This window comes from Monodelphis domestica, chromosome 3 (genome assembly GCF_027887165.1).
Source record: "Monodelphis domestica isolate mMonDom1 chromosome 3, mMonDom1.pri, whole genome shotgun sequence".
Taxonomy (NCBI): Eukaryota; Metazoa; Chordata; class Mammalia; order Didelphimorphia; family Didelphidae; genus Monodelphis; species Monodelphis domestica.
This window is the reverse complement of record NC_077229.1, coordinates 99,554,947-99,579,911: the sequence shown is the minus strand read 5'-3', so window position 1 is coordinate 99,579,911 and position 24,965 is coordinate 99,554,947. Positions and strand designations below refer to the sequence as shown.

At 38.5% G+C, this 24,965-nt stretch overlaps 1 protein-coding gene across 1 annotated transcript in view; it reads right to left on the bottom strand.

Moving 5' to 3' along the window:
• Window positions 1-22,372, bottom strand: part of LOC100015122 (uncharacterized) — a 38,643-nt gene extending 16,271 nt beyond the window's left edge. Inside the window, exons 1-2 of the mRNA XM_056821004.1 lie at window positions 22,303-22,372; window positions 21,617-22,007 (exon numbers count right to left, since the gene is read on the bottom strand). Of these exons, the coding sequence (XP_056676982.1) occupies window positions 21,617-22,007; window positions 22,303-22,372 (461 nt within the window). The remainder of the gene's footprint in view (window positions 1-21,616; window positions 22,008-22,302) is intronic.
• Between the last annotated feature and the right edge of the window lie 2,593 nt (window positions 22,373-24,965).

Genomic DNA, 24,965 nt, shown 5'->3' with positions numbered 1-24,965 from the left:
TGATGATTGTGGCATACCGGTCCTTGCTGAGAGGCAAACGGATCTTCATGAGCCTCTCGCTGATGCCCACAGGCAAGTCTGGCAGCTGTTTGAGCAAACTGGTCTTGATGGTCAGGCCAACACCGTGGATTCTGTCTTCATTTGAGGCTCTGCCTTTCCAGAAGAAGGTGTATCCAGTGGTGGGTTCACTGAGTGATCCCTCTTCTGGTAAGCATGTTTTGCTTAAGGCTGCAATGTTGATATTATATCACGCCAGTTCTTCACCGATTAGAGCTGTTCTTCTCTCAGGTCTTGGGGTATTCTCTCTATCAAGTAATGTCCTCATGTTCCATGCTCCTAGTAGGAGTTTCTTTGTATTTTTTCTTTGATTTCGACTGCTTAAAGGGATGACCCGCCAGCCGCAGTGTGCTGACCAGGTGTTTGTAGGGCAGGCAATGTTTGGGACACCTTTTCTAGTCCCCTCCCTTGATTAGTGTGAGCAGTGCAGTCCTAGAGAGGCCCAGGATGCTGCGGAACGTCCCTGCTGCCCACAGGGCCGAGCGACCACTGGTCCATGGGCTGCCTACGTGCAGGATCGTGACTACAACTGCCAGTGGTCACCTCCACCTGTTGCATCGCCACTCCCCCATCGCCGCAGGTCGTGAAGAGGGTGGATGGGGTTAGGATAGATGAGTGTGCACAAAGATACTTGTGCGTGAAAGAGATTTAAGTGGAAAAGCCGATGCACAGAGACAGTCCCACTCTCTCGGTGTTGGAAGCCTGGGTCCAGTGGCACGAAAAATTGTTACGTCTGGAGACTTCCTCAGCTGCATTGGATGGCCGTGCTGTCCTTTGTGCTCCAACATACCCTAAGCACTCCACAGTGCTTTGCTGCATCGCCATCTCAGCCGTTGAAACTTCTTATTGATTTCTTCCGTCTGTTCAGCCAAAGCAGTCTTCACATGCTGGGTGAGCAAAGCCCTGGTTCACCAGGGGTCTATGACCCAATGGCTACCCTCACAAGGTTTGGCCGGCCTGTCGAAGCCATTGCCCAGGGTGTGGCCACTGCCACATGCTTGCAGCTACTGGGAGCCACAAGTGAGAGCTGGGTGTCAGGTGGGGGTCAGAGGCTGGAGAGCTGCCCTCGGAGGGCACAACAAGCCCTCCATACCAGAGATACTACCCCTCCCTGAGCCCCCCATACACCCCTCACTATATATAAAAGTACTCACTATATATAAACATGTAGCAAGGCTATCCTCCACATGTAAAATGGAGGTATTATATGGCTTAAAGTTACATCAAATAGACATCTTTAGTCTCTTCTCTCCACACTCTTCTTTCTCCAAGGGAGATTTTGTTTCTTGCCAGGAGAAGTACGTGGTGGTTGGTCACTCTGCTCTCCTAAGAAAGAGGAGGTTCCAGATTAGAATTATATCATCTCTTCCTTTATATATTTTTATTTTGTGAATGTGGCTTTCAGGTTTAAGCTAACTTCAAATCACTTTTTCATTAATGGGGGGAAGAGAATTCCAAGTTTTATATCTAAGGCCTGACTCCATTCCCACCAAATGTCAGTTCGACAATGAGCTCACACTGGAAATAGCCAAAAAAAAAAAACTATTTATCCAAGTTTATGGCAAAAACAGAAATAAGAGAAGGTACACAGAAGAGAGTATATACCAGAAGATAGAGAGAGAAAGAGTTTCCATTGGGAATGAGGTAACTCAGCTCAATACAAGAGTCCTAGATCTCACTCAAAGGGAATTTACTGAAGACTCTACTGTAGCAAGTTGGGCATAGGGACATGATGGAGACTGCAAGTTCCTCTCATGTCTGCTTCTTTCCAGAGATTTTTCTTCATAAAACTAAAGTGAAATTGGTGTCTTCCATCTTCTGGCATAAACCTGGTAGCCAGATGTGCCTAAAACAATTATATAACCCAAAGAACCTTAAAAGACTTAAAAAAGGAATTCTGGAGTACAGAGTGAATCTCTTCTCTCTTCTTCTTTCAACTCCCCAAATCTGCTCTTTTCCACACACAACTATGGGGCATCACTATCCACCAATGAGAGATGAGTCCCATCCCAATGGGCTTTAGTATTCAGTTTATATAGACAAATATGTGTATATATGTACATATCACATATAAAAGATAGTCTATTTTCTCATGATATACAATTTCAGATCCCATTCTTAGACTCTCTTCTTTTAACCAACTGTTCACTTCCCAAATCTTCTTTAGCTTCTAGAGAACCCTTCTTTAGATCAACTGTAATTCACAACACAAATGTATTCACTTTCTTGCCAAAAATATTCATTCTATATTATTTAGCAGAATAGGTGGTACAGTGGATAAATCATTGGACTTGGAGTCAGGAAGATCTGAGTTTAAATTTCATCTCAGATACTTATTAGCTTATGACTCTGGGCAAGTCATTTAATCTCCATTTATTTAATTACAAAATATGGATAATAATAGCACCTATTTCCCAGAGTTGTTATGAGGATCAAATGAAATCATATTTTTAAGTGCTTGGCACAGTGCCTAAAATGTATTAGATACTATATAAATGCTATCTAGCAATTATTATTAGCTAGATTATTCCCATTTTTATAAGTTGTCCCCATAAGTCTCCAAGTGTATAGATTAGTTGTCAGCTTTCACAGATCTTAGGCGACTGCATATCATAACCATGAAACAGGTCACTGGAGAATAATAGGTCTCCCTATTAACAAATGCAGCATCAGAATCTTCAGCCTGGATTCATAGATCTTTACTACTCAAGGACATGTTTGTGAGATAACTAGTGTGCTTGTCTCTGTCATAAGGTACATGGAAATACTTTTATCAATGAATCATAACATGTCAGCCTTGGGAGGGACTTAGAAGGAACTGAGTCCAATGTGTACCTGAATAAGAATCCCCTCTATAATCCACCTACCCAGTGTTGATCCAGGCTTTACTTAAAGGTCACATCCTAGAATAGCCCATGTCACTTTGAGGAGGACCGATGTTTAGGGAACTTTTCCTCACATAAAGCCTAGATTTAACTCTTCACAACTTCAATTATATATATATATATATTCTAGGATACTAGGTGGCCCAGTGGATAGAGTACTAGACTTGGGAGTCAGAAAGACCTGACTCTAAGTCTGGTTTCAGACAATTCCTATCTATGTAACTCTGCAAGTCAATTAACCTGCCTCAGTTTTCCTATATGTAAAAATGGGATAATAACAGCATTTACCTCTCAGGATTGTTCTGAGGATCAAATGAGATAATATTTGCAAAAAGCCTGCATATCTTAAAGTGACATATAAATATCCTCTATTCTTATGATGATTATTATGTGGCAGCTCTTAAAATACTCAAAGTCACCATGTCCAAAAAATCCATTATTGTCCAGGATAAAAATCCTCATAAGGCAGAATCTCAAAGTCCTTCACAATCCTTATTTCCCAAAAACATAAGATTAGAGATCACATCGTGGATAGATGGTAGATATGGTATTTAGCAACAAGCTAGGATATTTTAACTTGTTCTTGAAGACAATGGAGAGCCATTAAAAGTTTCTGGTTTTGAAAAAAAAAATGTGTTGAGAAAGCTTAATCAATCAGACAAAATGGAGAGAGGAGTATAGGACAATAAAGGATGATCCCTGTTAGAGTAGAGGCTGTGCAATTGGAAAGGAAGCCATGGATACTCAGAATCAAGGCTAAATGAAAAGATCTAAATCTCTGATTGATATTTACTGATAATCTAATGGATTATTTTACTGATGCATAAATGAGTTCTGTATAATGTGCACAATTCCTGTGTGAGTAGAGATTATGAGGATTCAATTGATACTACCACCACCTTTGGCTTCACCTCTGTGATATGGTTTTTGAAGCATGATATACCTGAAATGTACCACTGTGGATCCCAGTGAGCACCATGATCGATGTTCTAACCAAAACCTGACCCTCCTCAGCTCCTCTGCTCTCCACTCTCCTCATGATGTCAGTCACACAGTTTTGTGGGCCTTTGATGTGGGATCATTAGGGAGAGGAGAGGAAACGTCAGAGAGCACACCTGTGATACATCTTTAAACTAGATAAACTACCCTCCCAAAAATTTAAGATTCACTTGTAGAGAAAGACCCTCCTCATATTCTTTGACTGAAGTATCTGTCATGAGAAGTTTTTCTTCTTTATAATATGATGGTCCAGAGTATCCTAAATGCCCTCATGCTTCAATCCTACTCTCTTCTCCCTTTCAAATCTTCAGTCTTTCTTCTCTATCCCTATTCTTCCTTGAACCTACAAAGATATTTAAGTTACCACAATATTGTGGGGGTGGGATCAGAGTTGGATGGGAAAAAAACATTTCACTTTTCCTTTCCACCCAATTCAGTTGCTATCACACATCTCCTCCCACTTTCCCATCCAAATTAAATCCTTTGAACTAAGCATTATCAGAGACAGCATAGTATAATAGAGTGTTGCCAAATTTTGTCAATCCAACATTCTTAATCTCTTGCATCTACTCCCTTTCTCTCCACTTACAATTCCAAAACCCTAGTTCAGGTCTTCATCACATCTCACCTGAACTATAGTCCTCTAATTTGTTTATCTGTATCTAGCCTCTCTCCTCTCCAGTCCATCTCCTGTACCATCCCATCATCCATCATCCATCTTCCACACAGCTGTCAAACCATTATCTAAAAATACAGATTGAACCACATCATTCTCCTGCTCAAGATGAAACTCCAGTAATTCTCTATAGAGTAAAACATAAACTCCTTGCATCTAAAACACTTTATGGCCTGGCTCAAACCTACCATTCCAGACTTATTTCACATAAATCTCCTTCCTATAATCTGAAGTCCAGACAAACTGACAAAATTGTTAATTCCATAACAACATGCAATTACCCAACTCTTGGGGGGACAATAGCTTGTCCTCTAATCCTATGAGGCTCTCCCTCTTTGTCTCTGCTTCATAGAATCTCTAGTTTCCATCAAAGTTAATTCAGGTGCCACTTCCTCTAGGAAGCCTATCTTGATTCCTTCTACCAATTGCTATTGTCCTCCCTCTGGATATGATTTTGCATCTACTTTGAATATATTATGTGTAACAGAACTGATGGACTGAGTGTTGAAACATTCTCTCCCACTAAGGAGTCCGAGTTCTGCATTCATGAGGATTAGGTTCAGTTCTGGTGAAACCTAGTCATTTACAGAGTGGGATTGGGATTTTCCTTGTCTCTGGCTCATTTTACCTCAAATCCCTGGAATTCTTCCAGGAACAATCATTTACATCAATTTTAGGTTTGACTCATATGTAGAGTCTCCTCTAAAGGGAAGACCAAGTAACCTAGAAAAGTACAATGGGGCCACCTGATCCTCAAGTTCACTTTCCATGGTTTCAGATACCTACTATCTATCAGCAGTGAAGCATGGAGGTCTGCCTCAGTGGAGTGCCCTCCTGAGGGCACAAAAGAGTGCCCTCTTTTGGTTTTGCTTTCACTTTTTTTCACTTTCACCATTTTTTAGTATTTTAAGAAGAGGTAGGGGGCAGAAACTATATTTCTTCACACTGAAATGAGAGGAAAGAGTAGAGAGAAAAAGTACCTATATATGAGGTCAGAAGGTGTTCACTTATATCTGCAATTTGAGCCATTTGCAGTTAGTCTTGGAATGTATACTTCATGGACATGGGGGTCCTACTGTATTCAATGTACAAGGTAAGTCAGGTATAAGACAGCTATTTACTTTCTCCACTAAAAAAATGCTTAAAAGATTAAAAAAAAAAGACAAGTACTGTGGTGTACAAGCCTAGTACTTCTTTAAGAGGATACCATTCCAAACCAGATAATAACTTCTCCCATAACACTCTCCAGCTCTCCAGCCTCTGACCCTCACCTGACACCCAGCTCTCACTTGTGGCTCCTAGTAGCTGCTAGTATGCACCCCAGGCTTCGACAGGCCGGCTAAACCTTGTGAGGGTAGCCATTGGGTTGTTGTCGACCCCTGGTGAACCAGGGCTTTGCTCACCCAGCATGTGAAGACTGTTTTGGCGGAACAGGTGGAAGAAATCAACAAGAAGGTTCAACAGCTGAGATGGCGATACAGCAAAGCACTGTGGAGTGCTTAGGGCATGTTGGAGCACAAAGGACAACACGGCCATCCAATGCAGCTGAAGAAGTCTCCAGGTGTAACGACTTTTTGTGCCACTGGACCCAGGCTTCCAACGCTGAGAGAGTGGGACTGTCTCTGTGCATTGACTTTTCCACTTCATTTGACTCTTCATGCACAAAAACGCACAAAGACAATTGTCATCCTCAGTTACCGAGAGACTACTACTAACACTCTCAAACTCATCATGTCCAAAAGAGAACTTATTACCTTTCTCCCCAAAATTCTGACCTCTTCACAGCTTCTCACTACTGTTGAGAATAGAACCATTGTCCCAGTGACCAAGATTTCCAAGCTTGGTTTGATTCTCTAATCTTCATTCTCATTCATCCTATACATATACTATTGCCATAAGCTGTCATTTCTACTCTCACATCATGTCTCATTTATAGCCCTTTTCTGCATTCATGTAGCCAGCACATAGTACAGATCCTTTTTTACCTCACACATTGACATTTTCAATAGCCTTTTAATTGGTCTCCATAATTTAGGTCTCTCCATACTCATATCTAGCCTCAACTTGGTTACCATGGTGATTTTCCTAAGGCATAGTTCAAACATGTTACTCTACCTGCAACTCAACAAAAATCAAATATGAAGTCCTCTCCTTGGCTTTTAAAACATTCCACAACCTATTCCCTTCCTATATTTCTAATCTTATAATCCACAATCTTTATTCCCCTCTATACACTCTATGGCCCAGTTAAACATATTACTTGTTTCTTGCATATTGTATTCCATCTCCTAACTCCAAGCTTTTAGAATGCTTTCTCTCTTAACCTCCAATTGTTTGTTTCCCTAACTTCTTTAAAAACTCAATTCAAAATCTATTTTCTACAGGAGGCCTTCCTGGTTCTCTTCCCTGTCTCCCAGCCCATTGCTCAACTATTCTGCATGTATTTTGATATACATAGCTATTTTCATATTGCCTCCTCCATTACAATATAAACTCTGTGACATCTGAGACAATATTTTTTCCCTTCCTTTGTATTCCTAGCACTTACAACAGTTCCTTGCACACAGTGAAGGTACTTAAACATACTTGTTGACTGACTACTCTTCATGGTCTGCTTAGTACCCATCTTTCCTTAATGGGATAATATAGCTCACATAATTATAACTAGTAATAATAGAACTTTAAAGTTTGTAAAGTGCTCTCTATGTGTTATTTCATTTGATCCTCACAACAACCCTAGAAGATAGATATTATTATCCTCATCTTACAGATCAGTGATGGTGAACCTTTTAGAGACTGTGCCCAACTGCAACCTTCACTTCTGTGAGCCCCACTACATTACCCCAGTCAGGGGAGAGAGTAAACCCTCCCATTGGACTGCTGAGCAGGGGGTGGTATGAGAGAAATGTCCTCAAGCATACATGGAGAAGGGTAATGGAGCAGTCCCCTCCAGCAAACATGCCATAGGTTCACCGACATGGTTATAGTTTGTACTCACAAAGTCTACCTTTCAGTTAGTTATGAAACCAACAGTCATTACTTAATCCTCATAGTCTCAAGTTCTTTGATTTATTGGTTGGTAAATTTTAGATTCTCAAGCTTTATAAACAATCACATGTAAATTAGCTGATGTACCACAATACCCTGTAGTGAATTCCTTTCTCTATCATCATATAAGTCCTCCCAGTTCTCTACTGAGTCTTCTTCATAGTCTGTATCTTCCACACTTTGTTTGAAGTTATTTTTTCACACATAGATTTCATAATTTCAATGCTCAAAGGTTCTTTTTTCTGCCCCTTAAAATGATCAAATTCATAAGAAAACGTTAAGACTTTATGTCCTTCATAAAGAGATTTAATCCTTTTCCTTTATGCAAAAGCTCTTTTCTTGTCCCTTTATAAAACATAACTTCATATTTTATCTCAAAACTATATGTCTTCATATGTGAAATTTATGGTTTGGGTGCATCAAAGTTCTTTCTTCTACCCTTTTAACTCACTAAAGTTTTCAGATATGAAAAGGACACTACCATAATTCCTTCACAAAATGTTCTCTTTCTTTTTCTTCACACTGAAATTCATTTTCTTCCCCTTTGTACAACCACACTGCTCACATATGAAAACTACAATGACTTACAATTTTATACTCATTGCCTTTACTTGTTCTTTTGGGAAGCAAGAAAAGTAGAGGGAGTCCAGTCATTGAGTCAAGTCATTAACTTTATTTCCTCTTGAGTAAGAGCAGTCTCTGTCATCATGTCCCCAGTGATCATTTCCACCTTCAGAGTAATAGCAACTTGATGTATGGAGCTCTAGGATCTCACCCTATGTTTAAGTAGCCTAGTGTAAACCTCCCCTTAGAGGTTCTGTATGCTACTAGACACACAGTTCTCACCAGAGTTGGAACAATCTTTGTCAGGTTACTTCAATAGGCTGGAGTCTTATCCCTAATAATTCACTTTGAGTCGCTCTTGTCCTTGATGATAGAATTCTAGGTATCTTGGATTAAGGGTCAGGAAACCTTTCTTCCACTTTATGGAATGTCATCCTCTTCAAAGATAAAGGGAATTCGATTCAAAGATAAAGGAGATTCAAAAGGTGAGGAATACAAGCACAACCTAGTAAGAGATTATTACAATAATCTAATAAAGTCTAATTTACTATCATAATAAGATGAAGGAACTGGAAATAAAGAGAAGCAAATGAGCAATATCCTAGAAACAGAACATCACTTAATAGATATTGCTTAATAGAAATCTCCTAAATATCTCTAGCCTTTGCTTTGAGACTTCCAATGGTGAAGGACTCACTGTCTCTCAAGGCATCCCATTTTACTTTGAAACAACTCTAATAGTTTAAATTTTTCCCTATATGAAGTCTAAATCCTGTCTCTCTGAAACTTCTCTTCATTACTCCCAGTTCTGCCTTCTGAGTCAAGCTTTAGAACAAAGTCTAAAATTTCTCCCACCTGCTAGCTGTTCAAATATTTAAGGATTTCCCTCTCCTTAGGTGTCCAAATGTCAGCTTTATTCAAGAACATATGGAGATAAAGAAGTAGAATTCTTCTGGTTAGCTACCTTCATTTGTACCTAACAATGGCCATTTAAGCTAACTAGGAAAGCCACTGTGACTAGAATTTGCTTCAAGGTCATTTGTAGACAGCAGTACTGTCTGGGCCAAACACTCTTAGGCCATGGATTATGAGCCTAAGGTCAATAAAATCCCACCAACCTTTTCATCTGGGTCAAGGGGGAAAGAAAACACCTAGTGTGTATGTAAGTGGGAGTGAAGTATAGGTATCCTCTCCATACATAATCTTGGGTGGAGCCAATATAGTGGTTTAGACTCAGCAAAAGTCCAGACCTCTGAAAACCCTTCCACACCAATCAAAAACACAGTACTTTGCGGGGACATAAAGCCAAATATAACAATAGGACAGAGCTAGGGAACCCTCCTGCTATATCCAACTTAAAAGGTATACCCAAAAAAAGCCTGAATTCTTGAACACTCTGGTTCAAGGGAAAGGAAGAAGGAAGGTCCAAAACACCTCCCCCACCTCCAGTGCTGAGCTTCCAACAGGGGCTGGAATCTCTCGGCAGGCAAGTGTGCTAGTCCAAAGGAAGTGCTTTGCTGGAACAGCTGTGCCAGGCTCAGGACATGGAACACAAGCAGCAAGGAAACAGCTGGAAGAGAAACACAGGGAGGGCAGTCTAGTCACAGCAGCCAAAACACTCCATCTTGCCCCCACTTTTCTTGAGGTTTTGGCCTCAGAGCCCATCCAGCTCTACAGATCAACTTCACCCTGGCTTAATCTAATCAATAGGGCAGATAAGAAGCCTTGAGCAGGGAAGCTCACGCTCTGACATCCCTCCCCCTTAGACTGGTCTGAGAGCCTCTCTGACTACGCTCCAAGGCCAAAGCCTACAACCACTACACGCTACAACCTTGATAACAGGGTGGAAAGCCCAGCTGCTTTTCAGCTTCTGCTGCCAGCTGAGGGATATCTGATCTCAGGGCTCATCAATACAATCAGCCTAACCTGGTCATTCAGCAGAGCAGAGAAGAAGCCCCTTCAGGACAATCCACAGATACAGCACAGAATCAGAGAAGCAAAATTACATACAATCACAGGGGAGAAAGAAGTAAAAAATATGAGCAAACAACATAAAAAGAAAAAAGAAATTACAATAGACAGCTTCTACCCAGGTAATGAACAAAGAGCAAATAGAACACCTGGTAAAAACACAGAAACTCTATCAAATTGAACACAGGATTTGGAAGAACTCAAAATACAATTAAAAAAACAATTAAGCAAAGCTGAAGACAACTGGGAAAAAAACTTAAAAAGGAAAATAATTCATCTGGAAACAGAGGCATATGAACTAAAACAAGAAAATAGTGTCTTGAAAGCCAAAATTAACTAGCTTGAAAATGAAGCAAAGAAGATGAAAGATGACCTAAAAAGAAAATCAGACCAGGAGAAGGATGACCAAAAAGTCAGGGTTGAAATTCAGTCTTTAAAAATTAGAATCCAACAACTAGAAGGAAATGACTTCACAAGGCAGCAAGAATCAATAAAACAAAACCAAAAGATTTTAAAAATTGAGGAAAATATGAAACACCTCATTCACAAAACATCAGACCTGGAAAACAAATACAGGAGAGACAATTTAAGAACTATTGCAGTACCAGAAGATCATGACAAAAGAAAAAGCCTGGACATCATTCTACAGGAAATTATCCAAGAAAACTGCCCCAAAATTCTCAAGCAAGAGGGAAAAGTGGAGATTGAAAGAATCCACAGATCACTTCCTATATTTAATACTCAATTGACAATGCCCAGGAATGTTATTACAAAATTCAAGAACTACCAGACCAAGGAAAAAATAGTATAAATTGCTAAGAAGAAGTCATTCAGATACCATGGAACCACAGTTAGGATAACACAGGATCTGGCTGCATCTACACTGAAGAACCAGAAGGCATGGAATATGATATTCCAGAAAGCAAGGGAACTGGGTCTACAACCAAGAATCAACTACCCAGCAAAACAGACTAAATTCTTACAGGGAAAAGTATGGTCATTTAATAAAGTAGAAGACTGACGAGCATTCATAAAGAAAAGACCAGTCTTAAACAGAGAATTTAACACCCAAACACCGAACTCAAGAGAATCACCAAAAGGTAATTAAGAAAGGGGAGAAAAAAACAACTTTTTTTAAGGGATCCAAAAAATTAAAATGATTTGTATTCATATAAGAAAAGATGATATTGGTAACTCTTAAAAATGTTATTATCACCTGGACAGCTAGAAGAATTCTATTTAGAGAGAACAGTGACAAACAGTATAGGACAAAATGTCAAGATATATATTTTATATATATGTTTGTATTTAAAAATATATATAAAACTAGAAGTAAAAAAGAGATTAATACTAAGAGAAAAGGGAAAAGAGACAAAATGGGGTAAATTTATATTTCATAAAGAAGCATGTGGCAGGAGCATGGTAGAACACCAATACACTAGAAGGATAAAGAGGTTGGAGATAGGAAATACTTAATTCTTACATGCATTGAAATTGGCTCAAACAGGGAAGAACAATCAGATCCATTGTGGCAGAGAATTGATCCATGCCCTATAGAGAAGTAGAAGGATAACAAACAGACTGGTGGGGAGGGAAGCAATACAAGGGAGGGAGAGTGTGGGGGTAGATTAAAAAGACCCTAAAAAGTAAGAGGGGAATTATAAGGGGGGAGAAAGAGAAGTAAAATAAGGGTGGGAATTAAGGGGACTGATTAAAACCAAAACACTTGTGTAGAAGGAAATAGTAAAAGAAGAAAGAGCAGGACTAGGAGAGGAAATCAAAATGTTGGGGAATACACAGGTGGTAATCACAACTCTGAATGTGAATGGGATGAACTCTCCCATAAAATGCAAGCAAATAGCAGAGAGGATTAGAAACCAAAAATCTACCATATGTTATGTTTTATATATTATATATGTGTGTGTATGTGTGTGTGTCTACCCATGTTTATATAAACATGAGGCAGGTAGACACACACAGGGTAAAGGTAAAAGGCTGGAGAAAAATCTATTGGGCATCAACTGAAAAAAAGAAGGCAGGAGTCGCAATCATAATATCTGACAAAGCCAAAGTAAAAATAGATCTACTTAAAAGAGATAGAAAAGGTAATTATATCCTGATAAAATGAAGTAGAGACAATGAGGAAATATCAGCACTCAACATGTATGCACCAAATGGTATAGCATACAAATTTCTAAAGGAGAAACTAGTGGAGATCAAGGATGAAATACATAGTAAAACAATATTAGTGGGAGACATGAACCTTCCTCTATCATATCTAGATAAATCAAACCAAAAAATAAATAAGAAATAGATAAGAGAAGTGAATGAAATCTTGGGAAAATTAGAGTTAATAGATGTGTGGGGAAAAATAAATAGGGACAAAAAGGACTATAACTTCTTTTCAGCAGTATATGTTACATTCACAAAGATTGACCATGTACTAGAGCATAAAAACATTGCAAACAAGTGAAAAAGAGCAGAAATAATAAATGCAACCTTTTCAGACCATAATGCAATAAAAAGAATAATTAGTAAGGGTACATGGAGAGGCAAATCAAAAATTATTTGGAAATTAAATAATATGATTCTGCAAAATTTATTAATTAAAGAACAAATCATAGAAACAATTAATAATTTCATTTAAGAAAATGACAATGATGAGACATCCTTTCAAAACCTATGGGATGCAGCCAGAGCAGTATTCAGGGGGGAATTTATATCCTTGAGTGCACATATTAACAAATTAGAGAGAGCAGAGGTCAATGAATTGGACATGCAGACTAAAAAACTAGAAAGTGAACAAATTAAAAATCCTCAGATAAAAACTAAATTAGAGAGAAATTAATAAAATCAAAAGTAAAAGAACTATTGAATTAATAAATAAGACTAGAAGCTGATACTTTGGAAAAAAATAAAATAGACAAAGTACTGGTCAATCTAATTTTTAAAAAGAAAAGAAGAAAACCAAATTAACAGTATCAAAGATGAAAAGGGATACCTCACCTCTAATGAAGAGGAGATAAGGCAATCATTAAAAACTATTTTCCCCAATTACATAGCAATAAATATGGCAATCTAGGTGATATGGATGAATATTTACAAAAATTTAAATTGCCTAGATTAGTAGAAGAAGAAATAGAATGCTTAAATAATCCCATACATTATCTCCTCACCCATCCTATAGACTGTCTAGTTTCTGCCCCAGATGTTTCTGAGGTTTCATCACTGTGTGTTCCAACTTAGTCTACACAGTGATACATACCCTACCTCAAACCCCAGGTGTGGAAGAGTCTGTAGAAGGTGTTTATAGCTGGTTCACAGGACCCTGAATAGTATGCAGAATACTTAAAAGCAAGTGAACCTCAAAGAGGAGAGGTTAATAATTGATGGTAGCAGAGGGAGCACCTGAAAGTGGCAATGGGAAACAAGGACTATTCCAACTCCCCTACTAGTGATTCTATGGAATGAGTGAAAGTGTAGCCAGCACTAGAAACAAGGAAGCTGTGTCATTAGGAGGGACCTATATCTCAGTGAATGCAAAAATATTGAAGGAGTGAGAAAGGAAAAACTTCAAGATGAAGGCCAGTTTGTTACCTATGGAGTAAATATTCCAGAGAAGACAGTAGAAGGAGTGGGTAGCTTTAGAATGGCATGTTGGAGAAATTTGTTTGTGGGGGATGAGAACAAGGGAGAATAGGTGGAGGTCAGAGAACAGATTTAAACAGTAGGAACCAGAAGTTCAGAATCATTGGAATAGGGAGTGGGATAATAGCAGTGGGAGCTTTTTTTAAGAACCTCACCTTCTTTCTTAGAATCAATAATAAATATTGGTTCCAAGGTAGAAGAATAGTAAGGACTAGGCAATGGGTATTAAGTGACTTACCTAGGGTTATACAGCTAGAAAGTGTTTGAGACCAGTTTTGAACTCAGGACCTTTCATTTCTAAGCTTGGCTTTCTATCTGCTGAGCCACCTATCTGCTCCAATAGGAGTTGTCTTAATCAATAGACTAAGTTCACATAGGTTATCATTATCTCTAAGGGTTATGTCTCAAGGTGGAGTTCTCCCAGAGGGTCAGACAGCAGTGTGTAGCTGAAAAATTAGAAAGTTTGGGGTGGTAAAGAATATTATGGAAGGAAGAGTAGAATTTTTTAAAGATGAAATTAAATGAGCCTAGTATATGTTAAATTAGTATAGGATCCTAGCTGGAATATTCCCCAAGCTTACATTCCCATACACAGATTGAGAGGGAGCTCTGTAGGATTCTGTAGGTCATACTTCTGCTATTACAATTCATGAGCTCCAAGCTACATGAATCCTATTGGTAATCATTCTATCAGTCGACATTTTATAATGGTACTTATTTATTAATTACTTAAGTGCCAGGCACTGTGCAAAGCACTAAATCTACAAAGAAAAGCTAAAATATGGTCTCTCATTAATGCATTGTTGAATTTTTAAAATGATCCAACCCTATGCCTAACTGGCTATAAAAGTGTGCATACCATTTGATTTTGTAATGTCACTACTAGGTCTATATTCCAAAAAAAGACTTTTTAAGGGGGAAAGGGCCTATTTGTACAAAAATATATATAGCAATTCTTTCTATAGTGGCAAAGAACTGGAAGTTGAGGAGATACCTATCAGCTTGGGAATGGTTGAACAAATTGTGGTATATGATTGTTATAAAATTTTGTTTTGTTATAAGAAATGATGAGCAGGGTGCTTCAAGAAAAGTCTAGAAAGACCAACATGAACTGATGTAGAGTAAAGTAAATAGAACCATAAGAACATTGTACCCAGTAATAGCAATATTATACAAAGTTCAACTGTGAAAGATTTAGCTATTCTGAGTAATACAGTGATCCAAGACAAATATTAAGGACTAATGACAAAGAAAGCTATCCACCTCTAGAGAAAGAACTGATGGAATCTGAATGAAGATAGAAGTATACTGTTTTTCATTTTATTTTATTTGGTTTTTTGTTTTGGTTTTATATGAATATTCTCTCACAACATAGCCAATATGGAAATGTATTTTGCCTGATCATACATGTATAACCCAGATCAAATTGCTTACCAACTCAGGAAGGAAAGAGGAAAGGGAGAGAAGAAGACTATTTAGATCTTATACTTTTAGAAAGTATATGCTAAAAAGATTTTATTACATGTAATTGGGAAAATGAAATATTTTTAAAAGGATACAAGATTCCTAGGGACTCAATCCATTGTTGTAATATACCATTCTTTGCTTTATTTTATCCATTGATTTTTCTCTAGTGTAAATAATGCAGGTTTTGTTTCACAAGATGACAAACAAGGAATTATATATTTTATGATAATATATGTACAACCTATATCATCTTACCCAACTTCTTAGGGAGTGAAGGGGGAAAAAAAGGATGAGTCATAGATTTGGGGACATAGCTAATGTAAGAATTTGTTTCTCTTGGATAAGCAGATTTATTATAATTTATTACATACTATAGGATCTGCCAGCAGCTCCTATATAATGAACCTGTGGGTGGTGACCTGAGAAGGAAATTGGAGGCTAGAGGAATATGGATGTAAGATAGATAAGGCAGTCTTAGGAAGATATGCAGAAATAAAGACTCAGAGACCACAAGTTAAAACACTTGGGGAGTCAGTGAGCTCTGTTAATGCCTCTCTATAGGAAGATGACAAGTGGAGAAATTATAAGTATGAGAAACAAGAGAACATGTGTGGAGGCAAGAACTCCAGGATATCCCCCATGGGCCAGGTGGCCAAGAGATTAATGGGAGATATGAGGTGCAACTGCATCACACGAATCAGTCAGACATTAGGAACATTATAGGCCATAGCATGAATAAGAGGTGCAAGGAGCAAGAGCAAGAGCAAGGGCAAGAGGTGTAAAAGAAAGAGAAGAAAGAGAGGGCTCGCATGTGTTCCCCAACTTTTATTGGAGATTTTAGGAATGTCAAGTGGGAGGTGATTAATGAATACATGACATGATATAGGTTTTGACATTGGTTGAATTGACAATGATGAAATCAAATAGGAGGAGATTAATCGAACCCACATTTTGTAAGGAATTTAGTCTGAGCCAGGGCACTGTGGCTTTCAATGCCCAGCCCAGGAATTTGCTAGTCCTTTGGAGTGTCCCTTTCTATACAATGAACATTAAGTGATCTGACCATGTGTCTGGTAAATGAATATATAGGATACAATATCAATACATCAATCATACTTCCAAGATGCTAACATGTCTGGTATGTTACATATACTTATAACAAAGCATATGTATTATATGATTGCTCTGTTACATATATCATGTCATATTTTTAAAAAGAAAGGTAAAAAATGGAATCATATTCCATTAAAAAAATGGTCCCTGCTCTCAAATAACTCATATTTTAATGGATGAGACAACATAAGTAATTATGTGCATACAGGATATATTCAGAATAAAAGAAAGATAATCTCAGAGGGAAGGCATAAGCAGTTGGAGAAAGGAGTGAGGAGACAAGGAAAGGCCTGTTACAAAAGGTAGGATTTGCATTTAAGATAAATCTTTAAGAAGGTCATGAAAGCCAGGAGAAAAAGATAATTCTAGTGTTATAATTAAAAATTAATATATCTCTACCAGTTATTATTTTTCATAAAGTTTATTAATAGAAAAGGTAGGTATGCATGGAGTTAAATATTTCTTACTCTAAGTTCTCAGACCATGTGTTGCCTAGCCTGAAAGTCCCTTCCTCTCTCTCTCTCACCTGTTTCCCAGCCAGCCATCAATGCAAACAAACCTGGTCAGTTCCTGCCCCCTTTCTTTTATTGACATTCACAGATGCTGTGCTGGCATTTGAAAAATGCTGATGGACCAGTTCTGCTACTCAGGATGGGGAAGGGATGAGATCCCCTTGGCACACTAGATACAGACATATGAAACCTATATGAAAAGTTATGGAGTCAGGTGCCATGTTTGAAGAACAGTAAGTAGAACAGAGTAGCTATACTGTAGAGACCTTAGATACCAATGTAATAAAACTGAAAAGATGGGAAGAGGTCAGGCTGTGAAGGACTTTAAATGCCAGGCAGATCATTTCATACTTGATTATAGATCTAGTAAGGTGTTTCTAGAGGTCACTAAACAAAAACATGACATGGTCAGAACTATGCTTGAAGAAGATCGTTTCTGCAGCCAGATGGAAGGTTAACTAGAGTGAGGAGAGACTTGAGACAGGAAGACCAAATAACCAAAAGGCTATTGCAGAAGTTCAGGCTTGAGGTGATGAGGGCCTGTATCAGTGTAATAAGCAGTATGAGTGGAAAGAAAGAGGTACTAGACATATTGTGAAGGTAGAAGCAACAAGTCTTGGCAAGAGATTGGATAGAGGGTGTGAGTATAAGTAAAGAGTAAAGAATGGCACAGAGATTGTGAAGCTGGATAAACAAGATATTGATGGTGCTTTCAATAGTAAGAGGGAAGCTGGACAGGGGGAAAGGTTTGTGGGGAAATATAATGAGTTATGTTTTAAATTTATTGAGCTTCAGATGCCTATTGGACATCCAATCTGAGATATCAAAAAGGCAGTTGGTGATATGGGACTAGAGCCCAGGAGAAAGGCAAAAACTGGATATATAGTTCTAGGAATCATTTTCATGGATATGATAATTGAGTTTGTAAAGTATCAATAAGATATAATAAGTGAGATAGCATAAAGGAAGAAAGGGCTCAGATAGATGTTTGGGGGATATATACATACATAAATGCACAGCCAATCTTTCAGTCTCTCAGTCACCTTTTATTGAACTCATATGCTCTCTTACTCTTCCTTCCCCCAATATATGCCTATTACCCTTTTAAATCTTTGATTCATCGGGGCTTATAAGGTCAGTGAGATGGTCTGACTATTGGAAACTCCCTTTGCTTTTAATTGGAACCCTGGGCTGTTTCTTCCCTAGGAGCTTTTGGATAATCAATACTCTTTCTGGAAGAATGTGACCATCCTTAGGCTCCTACATTCTGTAATAGTTAAAGGGCTGTAGGATAAAGATGTCCTTCCTGAAAGCTAGTAGCCAGGGTGAAAGGTAGAGGGTCAAGCCCTCTAGATGTACTCACTCAAGTCCTCTTAGTTCTAGTTGCTTACTCTTATTAATATAATATATGCCCTTCAGAAATTAGTCATTTAGGAGGTAGCTATGTGGCTCAGTGGATTGAGAGCCAGGCCTAGAAATGAGAGGTCCTGGGTTCAAATCTGATCTCAGACACTTCCTATCTACGTGACGCTGGGGAAAGTCACTTAACCCCCATTGCCTAGTCCTTACTGTTTTGTTTTGTTTTGTTTTTTGCTTTGGAACCAATATACAATATTGATTTCTAAGATCATAAGTAATGGGTTAAAAAAGAAAAAAAAAACTAGTCATCCACTTGAAGCAAGCTTTCTGGGCATTATTATTACTGGGACAGCTCCTGTGGCAATAAGTATGTGAGAGCTCCCATGACTTCTTGAAAAGAAATCTTAATGTCTTCTAAGATCCCCTATATTGACATAGGGTTAAGGAAGGGGCTAACATCCCAGACCAAAGATTTTAACACTATTTTCAAGATCTTGAAGTTCTGCACACAAATTTTCTTTCAAATTGACACTTGCAAATGATTATGCTGGAATTCATAGCCAGTTCATGTTAAAAGTCCAAAGAGATGAATACATTACAAATGTGACCTCCTGGTTCACTGGTTTCCTGGCTCCTCATTTTTTCTAATTAGAGTAGTCTTCAGAAACAAGGGACCTGACCTGGATTCAGCACATTCTGAAGTGAATTTGTAGGACCTTGCAAAATCCAGAGCAACTTCTGCCAAAGTCAGCTTAGTCAATACTAACCAACATGGCACTCACCATGTCAGTAGATGAAGAGGGCACGCAATGAGAGCAAGGCAACTTTATGAAGAAGTAGTAAAGGCTAAAATCAATAATTTTGATTACATCATATTAAAAAGTTTTTGTACAAACAAAACTAATGCATCCAAAATTAGAAGGGAAGCAACAAATTGGCAAACAATCTTCATTACAAAAACCTCTGACAAAGGTCTAATTACTCAAATTTAGAAAGAGCTAAACCAGTTGTACAAAAAATCTCCAATTGAAAAATGGGCAAGGGACATGAATAGGCAATTTTCAGTTAAAGAAATCAAAACTATTAATAAGCACATGAAAAAGTGTTCTAAATCTCTTATAATCAGAGAAATGCAAATCAAAACAACTCTGAGGTATCACCTCATACCTAGCAGATTGGCTAACATGACAGCAAAGGAAAGTAATGAATGCTGGAGGGGATGTGGCAAAGTTGGGACATTCATTCATTGCTGTGGAGCTGTGAATTGATCCAACCATTCTGGAGGGCAATTTGGAATTATGCCCAAAGGGCACTAAAAGACTGTCTGCCCTTTGATCAAGCCATAGCACTGCTGGGTTTGTACCCCAAAGAGATCATAAGAAAAAAGACTTGTACAAGAATATTCATAGCTGTGCTCTTTGTGGTGGCAAAAAACTGGAAAATGGGGTCATGCCCATCAATTGGGGAATGACTGAACAAATTGTGGTATATGTTGGTGATGGAATACTATTGTGCTCAAAGGAATAATAAAGTGGAGGAATTCCATGGGGACTGGAACAACCTCCAGGAATTGATGCAGAGTGAGAGGAGCAGACGGGGAAAACATTGTACACAGAGACTGATACACTGTGGTACAATCGAATGTAATGGACTTCTCCATTAGTGGCAATGCAGTGATCCTGAACAACTAGGAGGAATCTACAAGAAAAACCACTATCCACACCCAGAGGAAAGACTGTGGGAGCAAAAACACCAAAGAAAAACAACTGCTTGAATACATGGGTCGAAGGAATATGGTTGGGGATGTAGACTCTAAATGAACATCCTAGTGTAAATAACAACATGGAAATAGGTTCTGATCAAGGATACAAGTAATACCCAATGAAAGTATGCATTGGCTACAGGAAGAGTGGGAGGAGGGGAAGGAGGGAAATAATGTGATTATTGTAACCAAGGAATAATGTTCTAGATTGACTAAATAAACTTATTCAAATAAATAAATAAAAATTTAAAAATATTATATGAATAATGGAAAACTAAGTAGATAAAAATGTAGATGGATTGCATTTATAAAGGAAAAGAATGCTTCTGAATGTAGCATGGAGAGACTAGACCACTAACCACATAGCTGAGTTTAGTCTTGAGCCCATTTCGTGACACACAGGCTCTGGACCCTTGCTAAAGGACACTTATGACCAGAGATTCGTGGTTGGTCCCATTCATGATTGCCTGTGACCAGGAAATAGGGAGTTGGGGTATGTGGATATGTATTGGGTTAGGCGTTGAGATCAGGGGGTGCATGTGGCAGTGCTGAGTGTAATTGGTGACTGAGCCAGGAAATTTATGATTAGATTTGAAAGGAGAGAACAAACTCTCCACTTCTCTCTTCCCTTCTCAGTGACATTGTGCTTAGACTTCTTCCAACTCTACTTTGGACTTGTAGCAAGGGTGGGGATATCTCCTCATTCTCCTCCCCAGGGGCAGATGCAGGTAGAAGCTACAGACACATGACTACAAAAACGTGTGCTTGCCTAGGAAGTCTGAGTCAGTGCCTCAAATGCCTGGCTCCCTCATTTGCTTTGTACTTCTCTTTCTAAACACAGTACCTGAAGAGTGACCTTGAGAGGGATGTTTAGAGGGCTAGATAGATTCCATGAAACTGGTGCTGCTTTCTTAGAAGGAGGTAATTCTGGCAGTTAAGCCCTTATACAAGGAGAAGATAATCACCACCAGTAGAATGAACTTTTATTAAGAATAATTACATTGGACAACCCAGTAGAATTGCTTGTCAGTTTTAGGAGGGGGTGGGAAATAAAATTAATCATGGAAACATGGACAAATAATTTAAAATAAAATTTAAAAAGAATAATTACAGAGAGGAATAAGGGATATGTAACAGAATTGCACAACCCCATCCCCAGTATATATGAACCTGGAGTTTCTGCTTGGGCAGTTTAAATCCAGAATGAATATGAAAGATCTGTTCAGCAGTTTCTCCTGTCTATTCGTTTTTATACTTTGTAGGAGTTATGGGTTATTAATTCCTGCTTGTGAGTATTTATCATTGGGTACATTGAATCTTTTGTTTCAATAAATTGTTTTTGTGTTTAATGAAAAAAAAGTAGTAAAGGCTGGGAGAGAAGCCCTTTTCTGCTTAAAAGACAAATAGACACAGTCTATCTCTCCTCTAATCTACAAACACACATACACATATACACTCACTCATACAAACATGCTCATACACACACACAAATACACATTAGTAGGACTGTTGCTGGGAGGTTTCCCATGCTTGGGTTCATAGGTTAGGCTGCGGCTGCATTCTCATCTCCAGTCCTGGTCCTGTCTCAGGAAGTATAGGTTTTGTGTCAGGCCCTGTGCCTGGCCTTAATATGGTGAGTCTTGCACAGTAGTAAATGCCTGAGTCCTTTTTCCGTAGATGATACAGAGTCAGTGAGACTGTTTGGGCCTCATTGTTCCTGAAAATGAAGGCTCTATTCTGAATGTCTTTCCTGTACTCTTGGGTGTTACCTGTCCCAGCAGTGATACTGGCCACCAGCTCCCTTGAGCCTCCAGGTGGTGTCCAGTGCCAGGAAAAGGAAAACTCCTTAAAGACAAGCCCTGAAGCTTTACAGGTCAGGGTTAAGCTCTGGCCTTCATGGGTCAGTTTGCCTCCTGTTTCCACCAGCTGCACCTGTGCCCAGGACCCTGCAGAGGACACATGGAATGAGATCAAGTCCACAATAAGCCCTATAGAAAGGAAAGTTGGAGGACCAAGACAGAGATACCTGAAAGGTAATGAAAGTTTAAGTCTCACCCCCAGACTGCCCAGGAGAGTAGCCCAAGAAACTAGAAGCAAAGAGAGTCTCAGCGACATACCCAGGCCAAAGAGGAAGGAAAAATGGGCAACACAATGGAGCAGAAATATCTGGAAACTAATTGGAGACATAACTCCATGAAGAGGTCCAGGGAGAGGGTAGGAGAATGGTGAGGACAGAGATACCTGAGAGCATACAGAAGAGTAGTCCCAAAGGGTAAGCTCTGGAAAGAGTATTAGGGATCCTGGTAAACATCTTGCAGATACAGAACAAGTTTCAGGGGGTGTAGTTGGGTCCAGGCAGTTGTGGTCCAAGGTTGATTAGGTCTTCATGGATGTGAGTCCTGCCCAGAGAGAGCAGTCTTTAAAGAAGGCAGCTGAGAGCTCCGGTATCTGCCCAGCCCCCACTTTGGGGGACAAAGCACAAGAGGAAAACAGAAGTGAATCTGAAGAGAAGGGACTTGCGGCAGTAAGTGTGACTAAGGGACTGACTCCTGGCCCCCGTGGCATTTGAATAACTTCCTTCAGCTGCCATGATAGGGCCTGGAGCATCCTTCCTAAAGTATGGAGACATTTAAAAGCACAGACCAGCATCCATAAGTGTCTAGTTCCGCACTCTTGAGGAAGTAAGTCTAAAGATACTACCTAAACCTTTAGTACCAAATTAAATTACCAATGTGTCATTTTAGAGGACTAGACAAAATAAAAAAGAAATTCATCTGGTAAAACAAAAGTTCAAGAATTACAAAGGGAAATCATGAAATCAAACAGGAATAAAGGAGTCCTACCAGAACTTTCTACTCTTCTCTTAGGATCATCATCATATAATTGAACCATTCCCAGGTCTTGTCTAATTAGACTGCCTCTATGATCCCTGATGAGGCTAGAGCTCCCTATATTAGAGCAGTTGCCTCAGACACCTCCTAACTGTACGACCTTGTGCAAATCACTTAATCACATTTGCTAAGCCCTTATTCTTTTGTCTTAAAATTGTTACTAAGACAGAAAGTAATAGATTGTTTTTTAAAGAGTGTAAGCAGTTTATCTTTGTCAATTCCTTTATCATTGTTCACTTGTGTTTAGCTTTTCATAATTTTCTTAATTACATATATATACATATAGATAGATATGGCATGATGCAGAAATTATGTTTGTAACAAGGGTTGTGTTCTTTTATTCTCATTTGGGGGGACTGGGAGTAAAAGAGAGAGAAATTGAATTTTTGCTTAATTGAAAAAAATTTTTCAAAGAAATAGAAAAGTTGATCAATGGAACTAAGTAAGCATGAACCAGAAAAAAATTTCAACTTAATAATCTAGTTCTTAATAAATTGAAGGACACTCACTGCTAGGATTTGTTATTCAATAAAAACTGCTAGAAATACTAGGAAGCAGTCCGAAAGAAATAAGGTGGAGCCCAATGCCTTTTACTACATAAAGATCTAAATGTATACAAAATCTAGTATTAAAGGACATGTTTTTGAAGTAGAGGCAAAAGGAAGGAGGCATATTGCATAACTATAACCAGGGGAAATTTTCTTAACTAAACAAGGGGTTAAAATGGCCATAGAGGATAAAATAGATCATTTCAATTATACAAACTGAAAGACATAAGTTAAAAAAAACATAAGTAAAGACAATGCAGCTGGAATCAGAAAAGAAACAGCCAATTGGGAATACAGCTTTATAATAAATATCTTTGATAAGAGTCTAAAACAGGTGAATAGTTGAACAAAGAACCATGCCTGGAGACAGAAGGTCTCAGGTTCAAGATACTTCCTAGCTGTTTGATCCTGGGTAAGTCACAACCCCAATTGCCTATCCCTTACCTCTCTCTACCTTGGAACCAATACTTAGTGTCAATTTTAAGCAAAAGATAAGGATTGTAAGAAAATTTTAAAATAAAAATAGAGTACATGTGCCCTTATATAGATATGTGTCTATATGTATATAGAAATAAAGAGCACACCACTGAATAATATAATGTGGAAAAATAAAGCAAGGAATGAATAAAGCTAGGAAAATTTAAAAAAAATAAAAAATAAAGCTCTTAAAGGAAAACTTATGAGAATAAATAGTTTTGAAAAGATAGAGATAAAGCTCATGTAAGTAACAGACTGTCTGAAAACTACTATTATGGAGGACTGTGATCCCAGAATTTATGAGGCTGCACAGAGTACTCAGCAAATGCAATCCCCATGTGGACTTTGGAATATACATATACATGCTATAACCAGTTCCATTAGGCTATGCATTTGGTGAAAAAAGAGCCTCTTTGATTGTCTGAATAGCCAAAATTGGGGTGCATTTAAAAGGTACTATTTAACTATAACCTGTCCTTTCTCTTGCTTTGTCATCATCCTACCTAGTGGCTTTCCAGTGAGAGATGATAAATGATAGGGTAGGATTAGCAGCTTGAGGCCCTTCCTATCTCAAGTCAGTATATAGCCCATGAATGGGGGCCTCAGTTCTTTACCTTGCCACTTATTCTTTCATTTAGGTGAAAGAGATTAGAGATGGAAGTCTAAACATAAAGCCCAAGCCAAATTTTGTAGCAAATCTATCATTAGTGTTATAAGAAGTGTAAAGCAGTCTTTGCAAGCTAGTACTTTAGTAGCAGAGATAGGAACTTGTCCAACTGCTCCAATTGGATGTGAACTTGGGACTAATAATATTTTGAAGTAGTACAAAGTCTGAGCCCACCCTCTCCAGAGATACAGGGAGTAGTAGAGAAGAAAGTGTACCTCCCAGGCATGATGAGAGGAGAAGGAAAAAAATCAAGGTACTTTCCCAATTCCCTCAACTTCCTTTCCCCTGGAGGGGCTGGAGGGTGGAGCATTAATCTCTTCC